Source organism: Amblyraja radiata, chromosome 33, assembly GCF_010909765.2.
Source record: "Amblyraja radiata isolate CabotCenter1 chromosome 33, sAmbRad1.1.pri, whole genome shotgun sequence".
Taxonomy (NCBI): domain Eukaryota; kingdom Metazoa; phylum Chordata; class Chondrichthyes; order Rajiformes; family Rajidae; genus Amblyraja; species Amblyraja radiata.
The window spans coordinates 29433645-29449519 of NC_045988.1; the positions used below are offsets into that span (position 1 = coordinate 29433645).

Genomic DNA, 15875 nt, shown 5'->3' on the forward strand with positions numbered 1-15875 from the left:
AGCATCAGAGATAATGATGGAGACACCTGGACGTTAGCAAAGTGTGATCTGTGAGTATAATAGTATTTAGAAAGGAACTGCCAAACATTTTAACTCTCCCCATTCCTACATTAACCATTCTGTCCTGGGCCACCTCCACTGTCAAATTAGATTAGATAGATTAGATTAGATTCGTTTTATTGTCATTCAGACCTTTCGGTCTGAACGAAATTTTGTTTCCCTGCAGTCATACATATAATTTAAAAAATGGCAAAAACACACAATCAACACAAATTTAACATCCACCACAGTGAGTTCACCAAACACCTCCTCACTGTGGTGGAAGGCAAAATCTTAGAGTCTCTGTCTCTGTCAAAGTAAGGCCACACGCAAATTGGAGGAACGGCAACTCATATTTAGTCTGATGAAGGGTTTCGACCCGAAACGTTGCCTATTTCCTTCACTCCATAGATGCTGCCTCACCCGCTGAGTTTCTCCAGCATTTTTGTCTACCCTCATATTTAGTTTGGGCAGCTTACAACCCAGCAGTACAAATATTGATTTCTCTAATTTCAAGTAACCCCTGCATTTCCCCTCTCTTAACACATTTGCCACCCTAGTCATCCTGCCAGTTCCATCGTTCACATCCATATACCCCTTCATTATCACCTCTTCCACAGCCAACAATGAATCATTGTGGGCTCATCCTTTCCTTGGTGATCGGTGCCAGCTCTGATTGGTTGCAACCTTTTCATACCTGTAGTTTTATTCACCCCTGACTCTCAGTCTGAAGAAAGGTTTTGACCCAAAACGTCACCTATACGTTTTCTCCAGAGATGCTGCCTGATCTGTTGAGTTACTCCAGCATTTAGTTTGATAGTATAGCCTGTTTACAGGACTCCCAATTCAAATGTTTGGTTCCAGACATTCACGAGAAACACTCAGTCAGTTGGGTTTTGTGTGTCTGAATCTGGTGCCTGGGTCAATCATGGGTGATCAGTCTGGCATTACCCTTGGTCATGATACCTTGATGCTCCTGAGTAACAACACAGGTCATATCTGAGCCAAGTTAATAGTCAGTCTCACCAGAGTGGGTCTGGAGCCACATACTCTCTCTACTGGGTCAGCATTAAAACACACGAAAGCAGGAGCAGTTCACTGAGCCCATCAATGCAGTCGTGTCTGATCCATGCAGGTCACCACTCATCTTTTGTGCCAGTTCCTCAGTTCTTTCATTATGGTATTTTCTCCCAAAGAAACTCAACAGTGCTGGGTGACCTTTAATTGATTGCTTAATATCCAATTAGCCGAACCATCATTCATGCCTTATTAATAGTTAAAATGTTGAATAATTTAATATAGCAATGGGTAGATCATCAGTTCCGGCAAAATTGACGTGTATTATAATTTGTTGCTTCACTAAGTGAACAGGTTAATTACTGTCTAAGGTTATCACTACACTGACAATTTACTGAAACAATGGTCTTGTTTTAAATAGCTTGGTATTTAGAACATAATCCCACCAAAGATCTTCTTAACGTTTGAAATCATTAATTATTCATAAATTATTTGCAAAAGGAGTGAGATGATAGAAACGTAAAAATATAATTCAAGCTGATTATCCAGATCATAGGATTGCATTGGAAATAATTAACTTGAGTTTAATAATCATCTTGCACATGAGTCATTATAACTGGATGAGATCTGTATCAACGGGAACTCTCCCATGCCAACTAGAAGAGCTGAGAAACAGAATTATATACATGAAAAGTCCCAAATCAACCTGATATATTCCCATGTTTGGGTGGCACACAGATGCAGCGGTAGATTTGCTGCCTTACAGCGCCAGAGACCCGGGTTTGATCCTGACCACAGGTGCTGTCCGTACGGAGTTTGCATGTTCTCCGTGTGACCTCGTGAGTTTTCTCCGGGAGCTCTGGTTTCCACCCACACTCTAAAGGTGTGCAGATTTGAAGGTTAATTGGCTTTGGTAAAATTGTAAATAGTGTTAGCCTACAGGGTGATCACTGGTCAGCACAAACTCGATGGGCCGAAGGGCCTGTTTCCATGCTATATATCCAAACTAATTATACAATTTCTTGTTTAGTAATTTATTTTAAAATCACCTTCTTTTGGTGTTGGACCTGATCTTCTATGTTTAGTTGGATTTGCCAAATCTTTCTCAATCAAATAAGGAGAGACTGTCCCCAGTTGGTAGAAGGGTCATAATGGAAGATTAAGCATCATCAGTGGTGTGGGGAAAAGCTCCTTACATGGCGAGTAGTTATGTTCTGGGATCTGTTGCCTGGAAATGTGGTAAAAGCTGGATCACTTGTAGCTTTCAAAACCTTATTGTGGAAAGAGGATGTCAAGTTGTAGTTGTAAAGGAAAGAGCCAGGAAGCAGGCCAACCTTCAAGAAGAAAGCATGCACCCACTGGGCCAACCTCCCCACTGTGGGGTTATAGTTCTCTGAAGAGTACTTTGTTCCACTCTTACAAACACACACCAGGAGTGATTTCCTCACCTTAAATTCTGTTTATTTTCAGTTGTTCTGAGAAAGTTCATGTCATATTAATATTAAGCTCTCACGTGGGTATGTTTTTTTGTGTTAGAATCTGATCATTACAGTTCCATTGTTCCAATTTTGGCACTCTTCACTGCTGAACCCAACATGTAATCCACAAACAAGAACATCACAGTGCCTGGCACTCTGGATGCAATTATCTGCCTTTAGTTTCCAAGTATGAAACTGTAGTTGTTGCTCTAGATATAACAGATGAAAGAGAGGGAAGCAGCCTTCGCGTACGTTTAAATGCAGTGTACACTTCAATGTACTTTGATAAAATGTTAGTGTGTTCTATTAGTTCCACTGTGAATGAGTGGAAGATTTAGTACCGTGCATCTGACATTACAGTCCTTGATCTGAGCCCCTCATCAGGATAGCTGTGCACTCACACACAAAACGTTTAGGGATCTTGGGTTAACAGCAATGGTTCAGCCTGGGAAAGAAAATGAAAATGGGAGGTTGCTAATTCCACATCACCAATATTCAGACATCAAACCTGGACAAAATAAATCGTAAAAGGATACAAATGAGTCAGTATGTATACAAGTCGTACTGACCTGTTGAGTTACTCCTACCTGGAGAAACTCAGCAGGTCAGGCAGCATTTCTGGTGAAAGTGGATAGGTGACAGTTTGGGTCAAGACCCTTGGACAAAAGAAACATTCACACTACAGGATGAGCGAGTAGAAGTGCCAGTAATTGAAAGCCAGAATTAAATAATTCCCAAAGCTGGTATTTGTTGTATCATCTGTGTTTTTCCTCTTTCTAGGTTCGAACGACAGTGTCTCCAGGAGCTCCGGTGAAGCCGTCTGAGCCACGTGAACCTGAACAGGTCGGGTCAGCGTTCAGCCCCAGTAGTGGCTGCGTTAATCGGCCAGCCGCGGGTGTGGATGTCCACTGTGGGCATCAGGGGAAAGCAAGAGACAATGTCCAAGCACCGGCTATACACCCACGGGCAGAACCTGTCCCTGTGGATCACACTGTCTGCAGTGCCACTCCACCAGTACCACCCCTCCGATCAGCGGAAAGCAGGGCACCACCGAACCATTCCGCGCCTGATACCATTACAGCCTCCAATTTCCATTCATTCCTGGCTTCGACAACCATACCGTCATCCATTGAGGATGCCTTACCCCAACCTCCTCCTCCTCCTCCTCCCAAGCCACCTTTTCTCTGCCAGTCGCACCCTTACCATTCCAAGGTGGAGTCCTTGCCGGATATGGACAACCACTTCCACCAGAAGCACACCCACTCCAAACCCGTCATGTACCAGTGCCGGGCTGACAGCGTCCCTCAGCACTTACCCTATCCATCCCGGTCGGAGAGCACACCACAGCATCTGCACTACGGTTCCCGGCCAGAAAACATTTCCTCGGGCGCATCTCGGTTCAACAACTGTACCAGCCAGTCCAAGGCAACCTCCGTTCACCTTCCCAAACATCGACCGTCGAGGTCAGATTACGTCCCGGTGGGGAATCCTGCCATGCGGCCATTTGTGTGTCCACATTCCCAGTTTGAGGAGCCTGTATACCCAGCCATAAGGCGGGTACATTCCCTGCACGTGCCGCCTTCTTCCATCAGGTCGGTTCCCATTTCCAGAACTGAGGTGCCCCCGGATGATGAGCTGTACTATTATCAGAGACCCATCTACCAGTACAAGCCATGCCAGCCACCTCCACCTCAGTCAGATTACCACGTCACTCAGCTGCAGCCATACTTTGAAAATGGTCGTGTTCATTACAGGTACAGCCCTTACTCCACTTCTGGGCTGAACCTGCACGAGACGGACTGCATGTTTTATGATCTGGCAGATGCCTACGGTTCAGTCAGGCTAAGGCAATTCCATTCCTTCACCAGCCGAGATATCCCACCTTACGTGGGTAGATTTCAGGGTAAAATCTTCCCGTATCCCAACGCACCCCACTACCCCCGCAGCGGCGCACATGCCAACGCAATGAGCCGCGAACACAGCTTTGTGAGTCGCGATGTGCCCCCGTCTGCGGATGCAAAACTGGCCCACATGGTGTGGGACCCAGAGGAGAAGTCCCGCTTCCAGTCCATTCGGCGAGAGGTTCGGAGCCGGCAGAAGACCAGGGGGGTGGTGATGTCGCAGTACGACAACGTGTCCCCAAACTTGCAGGAGGAATTTGGTGGCCTGGAGATTCACCATTCCAGAAGTAAGTCCGATCCTGGGAAAACTGGCATGGTGACGAGCGAGGGAAAGGAGAGGTGGCATCCTGCTGCCTCGAAGACCCCAGACATTGAACCACAATACGTCCGCCACTCCCCAGACAGTGAGCTGGACAGTGGGCCATATCTCCAGCCATCAACTCCTCACCACTTACCATTCGGAAATGGGCAGATTGAGAAGCCAGCCCTTCCTCAGAAACAGAACCCCAACAGGACCAGAAGGCCACATGAAACTGCGTACGACCAGTCGCTGTACGATTCCTGCCAAAGGTCCACAGACTCAAAAGGGGGGCACGTGTACAACACGCACTCGGCCCTATCAGCAGGCTTTGGCTCCAAGCACAGGCCCGATCTCCCGGATTCACGAACATATCCATCCGCAAGTGGCAAATACGTACTTTCTTCTCACGAGCCTTTGCAGATGTACGAAGATCCATTTCGGACAGCAATGGACAGGCCGGATTTAGAGAGAGTGAAAGTAAGAGGCGGTGGCGGGGACCTGCCGACCAGAGACTGCTACAGCAAGGAGGCCGAAGAGCTTGTCAAACCACTGATGTCGGGCCAAGTGGAGAGGAGTTACGGCACCAAGTATCAGCAGCATGCTGAGCCACTGGCAAGGGAACAGTCTCTCTCCTACCCATACCCCTGCCTGGGTCACGCAAGCAGCAAGAGGCACAGCACACTGACGGTCATGTCTCAGTACGACAACCTGGATGACTGTCACACTCTGGCTCAGCAGCAGAAACGAGGCTTGGGAGGGAGTGCCCCGTTTGTCCCTCCCAGCTACGGTCATCCCCAGGCCAGGACATTTAGCACTGCTCTGGGCCAAGGAAGCTTCTTATCTACTGAGCTGGCATTGCAGAGGTCTGAAGCAGAACTACACGTGGAATGAGCAGAAATTTTACTCTCTACAGTCTCTGCTGGGCAGTGGACTGTTTTATTTTTCAAAAGATAACCCGAGTACTGTTTTTAAATGCAAAATATGTCGAATATTGGGCCTTGTGTGTTGTGTATTTTGAGCACATGTATGAAATGTGAGATTGCATTTTGTGCCCTTGGTGAATGACTCGCAGCTTAGTGTTTAGCCTTGTCAATACTCTGCACGAGGATCAACAGTTAAAGGGATTATCGTCCTAAATTCCTTCTGATGAGAAACATTATTGTTCAGTGGAGCTGCTGAGGAGAAGTTGTTAAATCCCTGTCTCGATCAAATCCCCATCTCATACAAACTACAGTTCCTCTATAGGGCTGGCTCTGTCTCAGTTCCCCTCTCCCCCAACCCACACCCGCACACAGACGCACAAACACACACACGCACACAGACGCACAAACGCACACACGCACACACACAAACAAACGCACACACACTTGCTCATGTTGCAGGTCTGCCTCGGTTGTGTCTACACTCATCATCTCACAACTGCATGCCTCGGGGGTTGAATAACCATGATCTGGAAGATATTCTTCATCTGTGTAAGCAAACCAGGCTCAGAAAATTAGTTCCTTTATAGTTTGAAATTGGTTTGTTAGAAGTACAGAGCCAGTCCTCCACTTGAGTTTCTAACTGAGCATCCGTGGTGACACATCACCACACAATATGCCATCTGGCTAATACACAGTGACCACCTCAGTGCCAGTGTTATCCAGAGGATGTTCATGCTTGAGGGTTAGTAAATTCAGCCGATCTTAGATATATCTTTTAGAACCTTCTAAGTAGGTACTCATGTACTGTTGCAGGGGTTGTAGCAAACGGGTTGTGCATTTAATTGGCTATATCAAGGTTTAACCACTGCCATGGCCAGGTTAGAGTCCTGGGTATGTTTAGTCCAGATCGACAGTGCAGCTGAGCTGCCAAGTCACGGCCAGCACTCTGCACCATTCGTGCACTGTCAGAGATGGCTTTGAGAAGGGGTCAGTGAAAGTGAATGGTGCTCCATCACAGACCTTGGCAGCAAGGGTCTTGTGTAAAGAGATTGTCCTTTTGAGGTAGATTAAACGGCAGGTCTGGTGTCTATGTGAGTTGCTGGGCCCAGCATGAGAATGTTTGCAGACAGATGTAATATTGTTTCAACTAGTAATAGAAAGTGGGGAACTTAACATCACAGAGTTTTCATCAGAGCAGGAGATGAGCAAGCTTTAAACAAGGTCAGAGCTTGGAGTTGGGAATAAGTAGATGTGTGGAACAGTGGGCAGAAATATAATGTTGTAGGTGGTGTGAGTGAAGGTGGGGGGTATGGGAAATTAGTTGACGAAAGGGACTGTGGTCTAAGGTGCAATGGGAAGAGGTGTCAATGTCGGGGGAGGCTTGCCATGGCTCGGGAATGTGGGAAAAGGTAGGTAGATTCTGGGGGTGCAGATCAGCATATCACCATGTATTAAACTGGGGCCCCCACCTAAGCACCAGCCCACACTCAGTGTAGCCATCCTCTATTGACTGTAGAGCTGTCAACCAAATCTATTGCATCGGCATTGATGTAGTTATAACACCTGCTGGCCAATGGATAATAAAAATAGCCAGAGAGTTATGTTCTTAGTGGAGAGGTTAACAGTTTAACCAAATGTGTAAGTTTAAAGATGGTGAGATACCCAAGTAAACTAGTTGGACCGTTGTGAGTGGTTGTTGGAATGTTCAGCCAGCAAGGCAGCAGGAAGCAAGGCTGCACAAGGTGGATGTGTGCAGGGAACATGTCCTGGTAATTGGATCACTTCATCCAACCCCTACTAAATTATGCACACGCAGTAGGTAGACTGAAGCAAAACCCTTTCTGCAGCTCAGTTCTGCACAGTTTAGCCGTGTGTGCTCTTGTGCATGATCTCTTCCATCAAATGCTAAACTATTTTGATTGTGCATTATTTTTTATGTGATTAGGACACTACTGTGACAAAACAAAGTGAAAAGCAAACTGAGAGGCTTGGAAATGTCCAGTGGATGTGTCAGATTATGAGTGCAGGGTGCGTTTCAGATGCCACGACATGAACCTGGATATCAGGTGCACTGCATTTCCAGCATTTTCAAATGTTACTTTAGATTACCAATTATCTTTCAGCCAGGGATGAAACCCTCTCTATAACTAAGATTCTTAACAGACAGGAATAATGATTTATCCTCAGTAATAATTACTTGCTGTGGTAGCGCCTGTAAACTTAGCCATCACTTCTCAATCAGCAAGCTTGTTTAGCTTCCTGCAACGTGCTCCATATAACATAGTGTAAAATGGGCTCTGACCCCCTTCAAGTTATCATTAAATGCATTGTCAGTCGTAATATATGAAGGGGTCAGTGTTGCTGCAGCTCCAGATAGAGCTAGCTATTGTGTCACCCGTGGTAAGAGCATGAAGTGTATGTTTCACCCAGTGCCTGAAAAAACAAGTCAAGGTCGTTTGTACTTGTGCTAATGAGACATAATGTTTGAGAAACACATCAGTGGTTTTCTTTAAGAGAAATATAATAGCCCAAGTTTGCAACACATCCGAATTCCTGATGAATCCACTACTGGGAAACCTGTCACCTGGAAATTAATTGCTACCCGTCATTCATCTCTATTTTCTGTGTCTTTTTGAGTTTGTCTTGGTGTAAAGAGTGATACGCAAAGCTGGTGTAATGAAGTGTAAATACTGGATCTGTTTGTGAGTCCTGTACATACTGAGCATTTCCCCACTGCTGGCTGCTGCCAATTGTGTATTGGAACAAGAGGTGATTTTTCTTTTCTGTTCTTTTGTACTGAATACTGATGAAGCTGGACTTGCACAATTCAGCAGAATTGCATTGTTCCACCACACAGGATCTCAGCATTACATAAAAAAGGCAACATCAACTAAAAACATCTCAGATGTGGTTTTCTTGTGGTTTAATGTTGAAATCTTACGACCATTAAGGGATTTGCAAAGCGATCTGCACTAAATTCAACGATAAGGTCCACATATATGGGGCGGCATGGTGGCACAGCGGTAGAGTTGCTGCCTTACAACACCAGAGACCCGGGTCCGATCCTGACTATGGGTGCTGCCTGTACGTAGTTTGTACGTTCCCCCAGTGACCGCGTGAGCTTTTTCAGGGTCCTCTGGTTTCCTCCCACTTTCCAAAGGTTTGTAGGTTAATTGACTTTGGTTGTAAATTGTCCATTGTGTGTAGGTTAGTGCTAGTGTATGGGGATTGCTGGGCGGTGCGGACCCGGTGGACTGAAGGGCCGGTTTGCACACTGTATCTCTAAACTAAGCTAAACGAAAGATAAACACAAAATGCTGGAGTAACTCAGCAGGACAGGGAGCATCTCTGGAGGGTGTCATTTCGAGTCAAGACTCTTCTTCAGACTTCAGTTCCTTCCTAAACTAAACATCTCTTGCTTCTACCCTGAACTGCATCCAACAACAGAATGCATATGGTTCCCAAGCACAGGTACACTTGCCATCCAGAGACCAACACCTGGTACATTGGCTCTGCATTATGTGTTGCATTCATTGGTCACCAGCTGCAGTGTAATTTTCCCAAAGTAATATTGAGCAGGCATTGGAGACACATTCCAAACTTCTCATCCAGGGAGTTACATTTAAAAAATATCACATGCATGGTATAAATTGTATTTGTGCTGAAATTCTGGAATTTCCACACATAAATAAGTGGGGGACTCTGCAGAAATCTGAAAGATCTCCCAGATGCGGTAATACACGATTTGATCTTTCCAGGATACCTGATTCAGGTTTGTGAAGCTGTGGCTTCTCTATCACCAGTGGCTTTAAACCATTTAGAGGCAACATATCCACGTCACTCTCTGTGAAAGGTTAGTCACAATCTACTCGCACCTGAACCTGTAGACTCCTCGCACAACCTGTCTACACCACACACCTCAACCTGTGTCTACTCGCACCTCAGCCTGTAGGCTGCCACATCTAAATCTGTGACTGCTCACACCTGAATTGTACCCAATGTTGGGCGAGTCCAGAACTAGGGGCCACAGTCTTAGAATAAAGGGGAGGTCATTTAAGACTCAGGTGAGAAAAAACTTTTTCACCCAGAGAGTTGTGAATTTATGGAATTCCCTGCCACAGTGGAGGCCACATCACTGGATGGATTTAAGAGAGAGTTAGATAGAGCTCTAGGGGCTAGTGGAGTCAAGGGATATGGGGAGAAGGCAGGCACGGGTTATTGATAGGGGACGATCAGCCATGATAACAATGAATGGCGGTGCTGGCTCGAAGGGCCGAATGGCCTCCTCCTGCACCTGTTTTCTATGTTTCTATGAATTAGTTGCTAATTTATTGTTCAAGCCTAAACTTCTTAGTGACTGCTGATCACCACTGAACTGTTCATCGCCCTGTCATCATCTTTGTGCAATAACCAGTTAATGTCCAGAGAATTCATCATCTTGGATTCTGCCTCTCAAGTTCCTCTTCCATTTTTTAAAACATAAATAACCATTTCTCCTTTAGAAGGTAAACACAAATGCTGCAGAAACTCAGCGGGTGAGGAAGCATCTATGGAGTGAAGGAAATAGGCAACGTTTCGGGTTGAGACCCTTCTTCAAAACATTTCTTCTTTAGAGGCAACTTTGTTCAAAATAACTTGGTGGTAAAACTTGCGAGCCATTATAACCTGCTGCACTTGCAGGAACATAAGGACAGTTTTAAACGATTATCAAGTACATAAGCACTGAAGAAGATAGCCCTCAATGCTACAGTGTTTATGTACATTGATCCATCTCGGATCAGCAATCTAAATTTTATTGGCTGAATACAGGAGTCGCGAAGCTTGCTCCAATCATTTAGGGCCCTGAGGAGACCACACCGAGGATATAGGTCAGATTCATCACTAAAGGGACATGGTCACAGTGATGGAGAGAGTGCTGCAAGAGGTCACCTGGTTGACTCCTGGGATGGTGGGTTGCATGAGGTGAGATTACACCTACACTCTAATAACAAGAATGAGAAGTGATTTAGTTACAGTTTCAAAGAAAGTGTTGGTCATTAGAATTCAAGATGAGGAAAAATCTAATGCGTGAAGAAGGTCAAGAATCCTGGAACCTCTCTTGTGTCCTCTGGCATAGGAGGCAATTCAGCCATTGATTATCCCCCACAATCTATTGACTTCTGTATGCCGTTCAATTGATTGTGATCCCACACATCTAAGTTTGGGGTAAATTAAAATGGGTAATTAATCTACCAGGCAGCCTGCCTTTGGAATGTGGAATACCCAGTGAAACCGGCACAGTCACAGGAAGAATGTATAAACTCCACACACACAGTTCCGTGGCTCGGGATTGAACACATTGCTGGAGCAGTAACCCGGCACCTGATGTCTCACATGGCTGCGCTGTTGTGCCAGTTCTCTAGCCATGGAGACTCACATCTGGCATGTCCAAGTCACGACTGGTGTTAGAGCAGGAAAATGGCACTAAAGTAAAAGGCTAGCCATGACCTTAGTTAATTGTAGAAGAAGGGAAATGAGTAAAATGGAGAGAAGTTGGGGAAGGAGTGGAGAGGAGAAAAGTGAGGGGATGGAGAGAAGGGAGACAGGTGTCCAGTTACAAGAGGTGTCCAGGGGCAGCACGCTTGGGTTTTCCCCGGGTACTCCAGTTTCCTCCCACATTCCAAAGACACACAGGTTTGTAGGTTAATTGGCTTCTGTAAATTGTCCCTAGTATGTGGGATAGTGCAAGTGTACAGGGATTGCAGGTTGGCACAGACCCGGGCCAAAATGCCCACGCTGTATCTCTAAACTAAACTGAAAATGGGAAATTGTGGAGAGAGGTTTCCTCTGATGCTTATGGTCTTCAGCCAGACGTGGTTCACTGTTTTGGTGCAATTCTCGCAGCAACCCACAGCTGTGCCAGGGAGTATCTCCATTTGGTTGCAGGAAACTACCAGATATGTCCAAGTTCCAGATTGAGTGCTGTTGGATGTACTCATCTACTTGATGAGGCTGCACTTGAATCTGAGTGGTGTAGTTCCAACATCTCGTGGAGGAATCACGTCAACAGATGCCTCTTCCCTGGAGAGGGTTTGAGATGGGGTTTTTTGGTGGGGAGGAGGTTGTTGGTTGACCATTCGCATCTGAGACTGCAGTCACTTCTCAATTTGACCCGTGCCCTTTCAACAGGTTGATCGGGAGAGTTTCCCAGCATGATCATTGTCGTGAGCATGGGTACGATCTGATAGAACTGCAAATGCAGGACAATATCCCCTCACATCTGACATCCTCACATTTAGAGGAATGGATCGGGTAAACGGACAGAGTCTCTTACCCAGAGTAGGGGAATTAATAAGCAGCGGATATAGGTTTAAGGTAAAGGGAGAAAGATTTAATAGGAATCTTTTTTCACATAAAGGGTGATGGGTGTATGGAACAAGCTGCCAGAGGAGGAGTTGAGGCAGACTATTGCAATGTTTTAGAAACAAGTGGACAGGTACATGGATAGGACAGATTTGGAAGGATATGGGCCAAATGCAAGCAGGTGGGAGTAGAGTAGATGGGATATGTTGGCTCGTGTGGGCAAATTGTTTCCACACTGATTTGGGAGCCCATGCTGGGGTTTAGTGGGTAAGTTAGCGGCAAGCACATGGAGTTATTCATCCCTCCCCAAGTAAGTTGCTGATGTCTACATGAGAGCATAATTCCATAGTTCATATCATGTTTGGATGGGTTCAAGGCCTCTGCGTAATGGCTGGATCACTGCAGGCATCATCTGCTCTCAGAGCCATTTCACTTGCTGCGGGCAAGGTGCAAGAGACGAGCTGAAAATCCAGAAGGGTCCTTTGACTCTGAAGTTCCCAGGGTCCAGGATAGGCACGAAAAGCTGGAGTAACTCAACGGGTCAGACAGCATCTCTGGAGAGAAGGAATAGGTGATGTTTCGGATCAAGACCTTTCTTCAGACCTGTGAGTCCAGGTGAGTTTAGTTCCCAGGTGAGCAGGATAAGCAGTGATCTGCCCAATGTACATCTGAACTGCAGAGTGATGATGTGGATGTCACTTCAATCACCAGGAAGGAGCTGCATGTTGAGCCGGTGCATTGACTGGCTGTGAGTGGTGAGGTTGTGCCACAGTCAGGATGGCTCTAACCGCACTCCGAACCCTCTGCAGAGCAGGTTGAGGAAGCTCACCTCCAGCCAGCTGAGCTCCCTCCGGCTCTTCACTTTATAACATTGAACTTCCACACAGACCAACAATATAGTGTCTACTGTAAATCTGGGCAGGAGTGTGAGCTGTGAGGAGCACGCAAACAGGTGGGGAAAACGCACCACAAGGGTGGGCAGAAAGTGGTAGGAGTGTAACAGGTAAGTGTGACGTTACTGTGAGGAGAGAGGCATGGTGGCGCAACGGTAGAGCTGCTGCCTCAGTGCTAAAGACCCGGTTCAATCCTGATTACGGGTGCAGTCTGTGGATTTTACACATTCTCCCTGTGACCACGTAGGCTTCCTTTGGGTGCACTGGTTTCCTCCCACATCCCAAAGACATGGGGGTTTGTAGGTAAAGTGGCTTCTGGGAATTGTCCGTAGTGTGGAAGATGCAAAAGTGGGGTAACATAGAACTAGTGTACCGGTGATCGATAGTTGGCACAGACTCATGGGGCCGAGGGGCCTGTTTCCACATGGTATCCCTAAACTAAACGGAACTATTCATTTTAGTGCGGAGAAGAGAATTTGGAAAAAAAGAACAACTGTTAAATGTAGCCAGAGAAATGTACAGTAAGTGTCTGTACATGAATCAGGGACATTTCAAAAGTTGAGTGTTTTATCGTCATTCGTACCAAAATGAAATGATGATATTCTTACTTGCAGCAGCACGACAGGTTTGTAAACACACAGTACTCAATAGATTATATAATAAATAAACACAAAAAAAGAAATTAAATAAATTAAAAAAACAATAGTGCAAAAAAAAAATAAAGCTCTGAGTCCCTTGTACAGCCGAGGCAATAGGAGCTCAGAGTTTATTGGAGTTTGTCGTTTGTTGGTTGTAGGGAAGCAGCTGTTTCTGAACCTGGGCGTTAGTTTTCAGGCTCCTGTACCTTCTTCCCAGTGGCAGCGGTGAAATGAAAGTGTGGCCAGGGTGGTGTGTGTCTCTGATGATGCTGGCTGCCTTTTTGAGGCAGTGACTCCTGTAAATCCCTTTGATGGTGGGGAGGTGAGAACCCGTGATGGACTGGGCAGTGTTCACCACTTTTTGTAATCTTCGTTCATGGGCATTCGAGTTGTCAAACCAGGACGTGATGCAACCAGTCAATACGCTCTCTACTGTACACCTGCAGAAATTCAAGTGATTATTAATCCACAGACCATATCTCCACAATATTCTAAGGGCATCTTTTGAAGTTGTTGTCTCTCTCCACCAACATCCCTTTGATGAAGACACATTTGTGGAATATCAGCCTTCCTCTTCCAAAGTCACCAATCAGTGCCGGTTTACTGACGTTGAGAGCAAGGTTTAGGAAGGAACTACAGATGTTGTTTTAAATCAAAGATAGACACAAAATGCTGGAGTAACTCAGCGGGACTGGCAGCATCTCTGGAGAGAAGGAATGGGTGATGTTTTGGGTCGAGACCCTTCTGACTGATGTCAGGGGAGTGGGAGGTACATAGATAAGGAAGTGTATTGAATTGAAAGTGTAAGGTGTGAAAACAGGACAAAGGTAATGGAGGAAAATGTAGAATATATCATTGTTAATTGGGAGAAGGTAACAACAAAGCAAACAGATTTGATCACCGGGTAGAAATCGTTTTGCTGAACAGTTCACCTAAACCTACCTGATCTCCCAGTAAAAAAGGAGCCTGACTGTCTTTTCAGGTCACTCGCACCTCCTCCAACCACATCTATGGTACCTGAAGAAGGGTTTCGGCCCGAAACGTTGCCAATTTCCTTCGCTCCATAGATGCTGCCTCACCTACTGAGTTTTTCTAGCATTTTTGTCTATCATCTATGGAACCTGCTGTCAGGCACAGAAATCGCTATCAAAACAAGGAGGGGGACACAATTTTGTGGCGGCCATGCGCGCGCACACACGCGAGGCTTCGGCCGTGGGCCCTGTGGACGGTAACATCGGAAGCTGACCTGGTTGGTGACCGACTCCGAACTCCAGCGACAGCAGCTTTGTCCACCCTGTGTCGTGGGGCTTGAATCGGCCCGTTTCACGGGGCCTTTCATCGGCCGACGGGGGCTTCAACATTGGGAGCCTCAATCGCCTCAATGCAGCAGTTTGATTTTAAGCTGCGCCAGGCACTTAGAAAGCGTCTTAGAAAGGTTTACAAAACATGCGGGGGATTGTCCCCTACCTCTCAAATCACGGGGTGACATCCCCTCCCGTCCCCCCAGGATTTCCGCCCAGGCCTGCTGTTCCAGTTGTGGACTCCCATATATCGGTGAGACCGAGCGCAGGCTTGGTCTCCCATTCCCACACTGACCTTTCTGTCCTGGGCTTCTTCCACTGTCAGAGAGGCTCAGCACAAATTGGAGGAGCAACACTTCATATTTTGATTGGGCAACTTACACCCTAGTGGTATGAACATTGACGTCTCAACTTCAAGTTGCCCTTGCTTTCTCTCTTCCTCCATCACCTCCCCTTCACAGTTCTCCGACCAGTCTTACTGGCTCTGACTACATTTTATCTCTGTTTGCTTTGTCGTTACTTTCTCCCAACTAAAAATGATTCCATTCCCTTTGTCTTGTTTTCACACCTTACACTTATTTATATATACACTTCCTTATCTATGTACTTCCCACTCCCCTGACATCAATCTGAAGAAGGGTCTCGACCCAAAATGTCATCCATACCTTCTCTCCAGATGTTCTGCCTGTCCTGCTGAGTTACTCCAGCATTTTGTGTCTATCATAACCATATAACCATATAACAATTACAGCACGGAAACAGGCCATCTCGACCCTTCTAGTCCGTGCCGAACACGTATTCTCCGCTAGTCCCATATACCTGCGCTCAGACCATAACCCTCCATTCCTTTCCCATCCATATAACTATCCAATTTATTTTTAAATGATAAAAACGAACCTGCCTCCACCAACTTCACTGGAAGCTCATTCCACACAGCCACCACTCTCTGAGTAAAGAAGTTCCCCCTCATGTTACCCCTAAACTTCTGTCCCTTCATTTTTAAGTCATGTCCCCTTGTTTGAATCTTCCCTACTCTCAGTGG

The 15875-nt window shown here is 46.1% G+C and overlaps 1 protein-coding gene across 6 annotated transcripts in view; it reads left to right on the top strand.

Moving 5' to 3' along the window:
• Positions 1-11415, top strand: part of arhgap32 (Rho GTPase activating protein 32) — a 539690-nt gene extending 528275 nt beyond the window's left edge. For 5 of the 6 annotated variants that reach the window (XM_033049880.1, XM_033049882.1, XM_033049883.1 and 2 more), the window contains one exon: positions 3315-8558. In XM_033049880.1, the coding sequence (XP_032905771.1) occupies positions 3315-5627 (2313 nt within the window). In that variant the 3' untranslated portion in view covers positions 5628-8558. Of the gene's footprint in view, positions 1-3314; positions 8559-11403 lie in introns of those variants that run through there. The other variant, XR_004416763.1, reaches the window with a different exon arrangement.
• The last annotated feature ends 4460 nt before the right edge of the window (positions 11416-15875 follow it).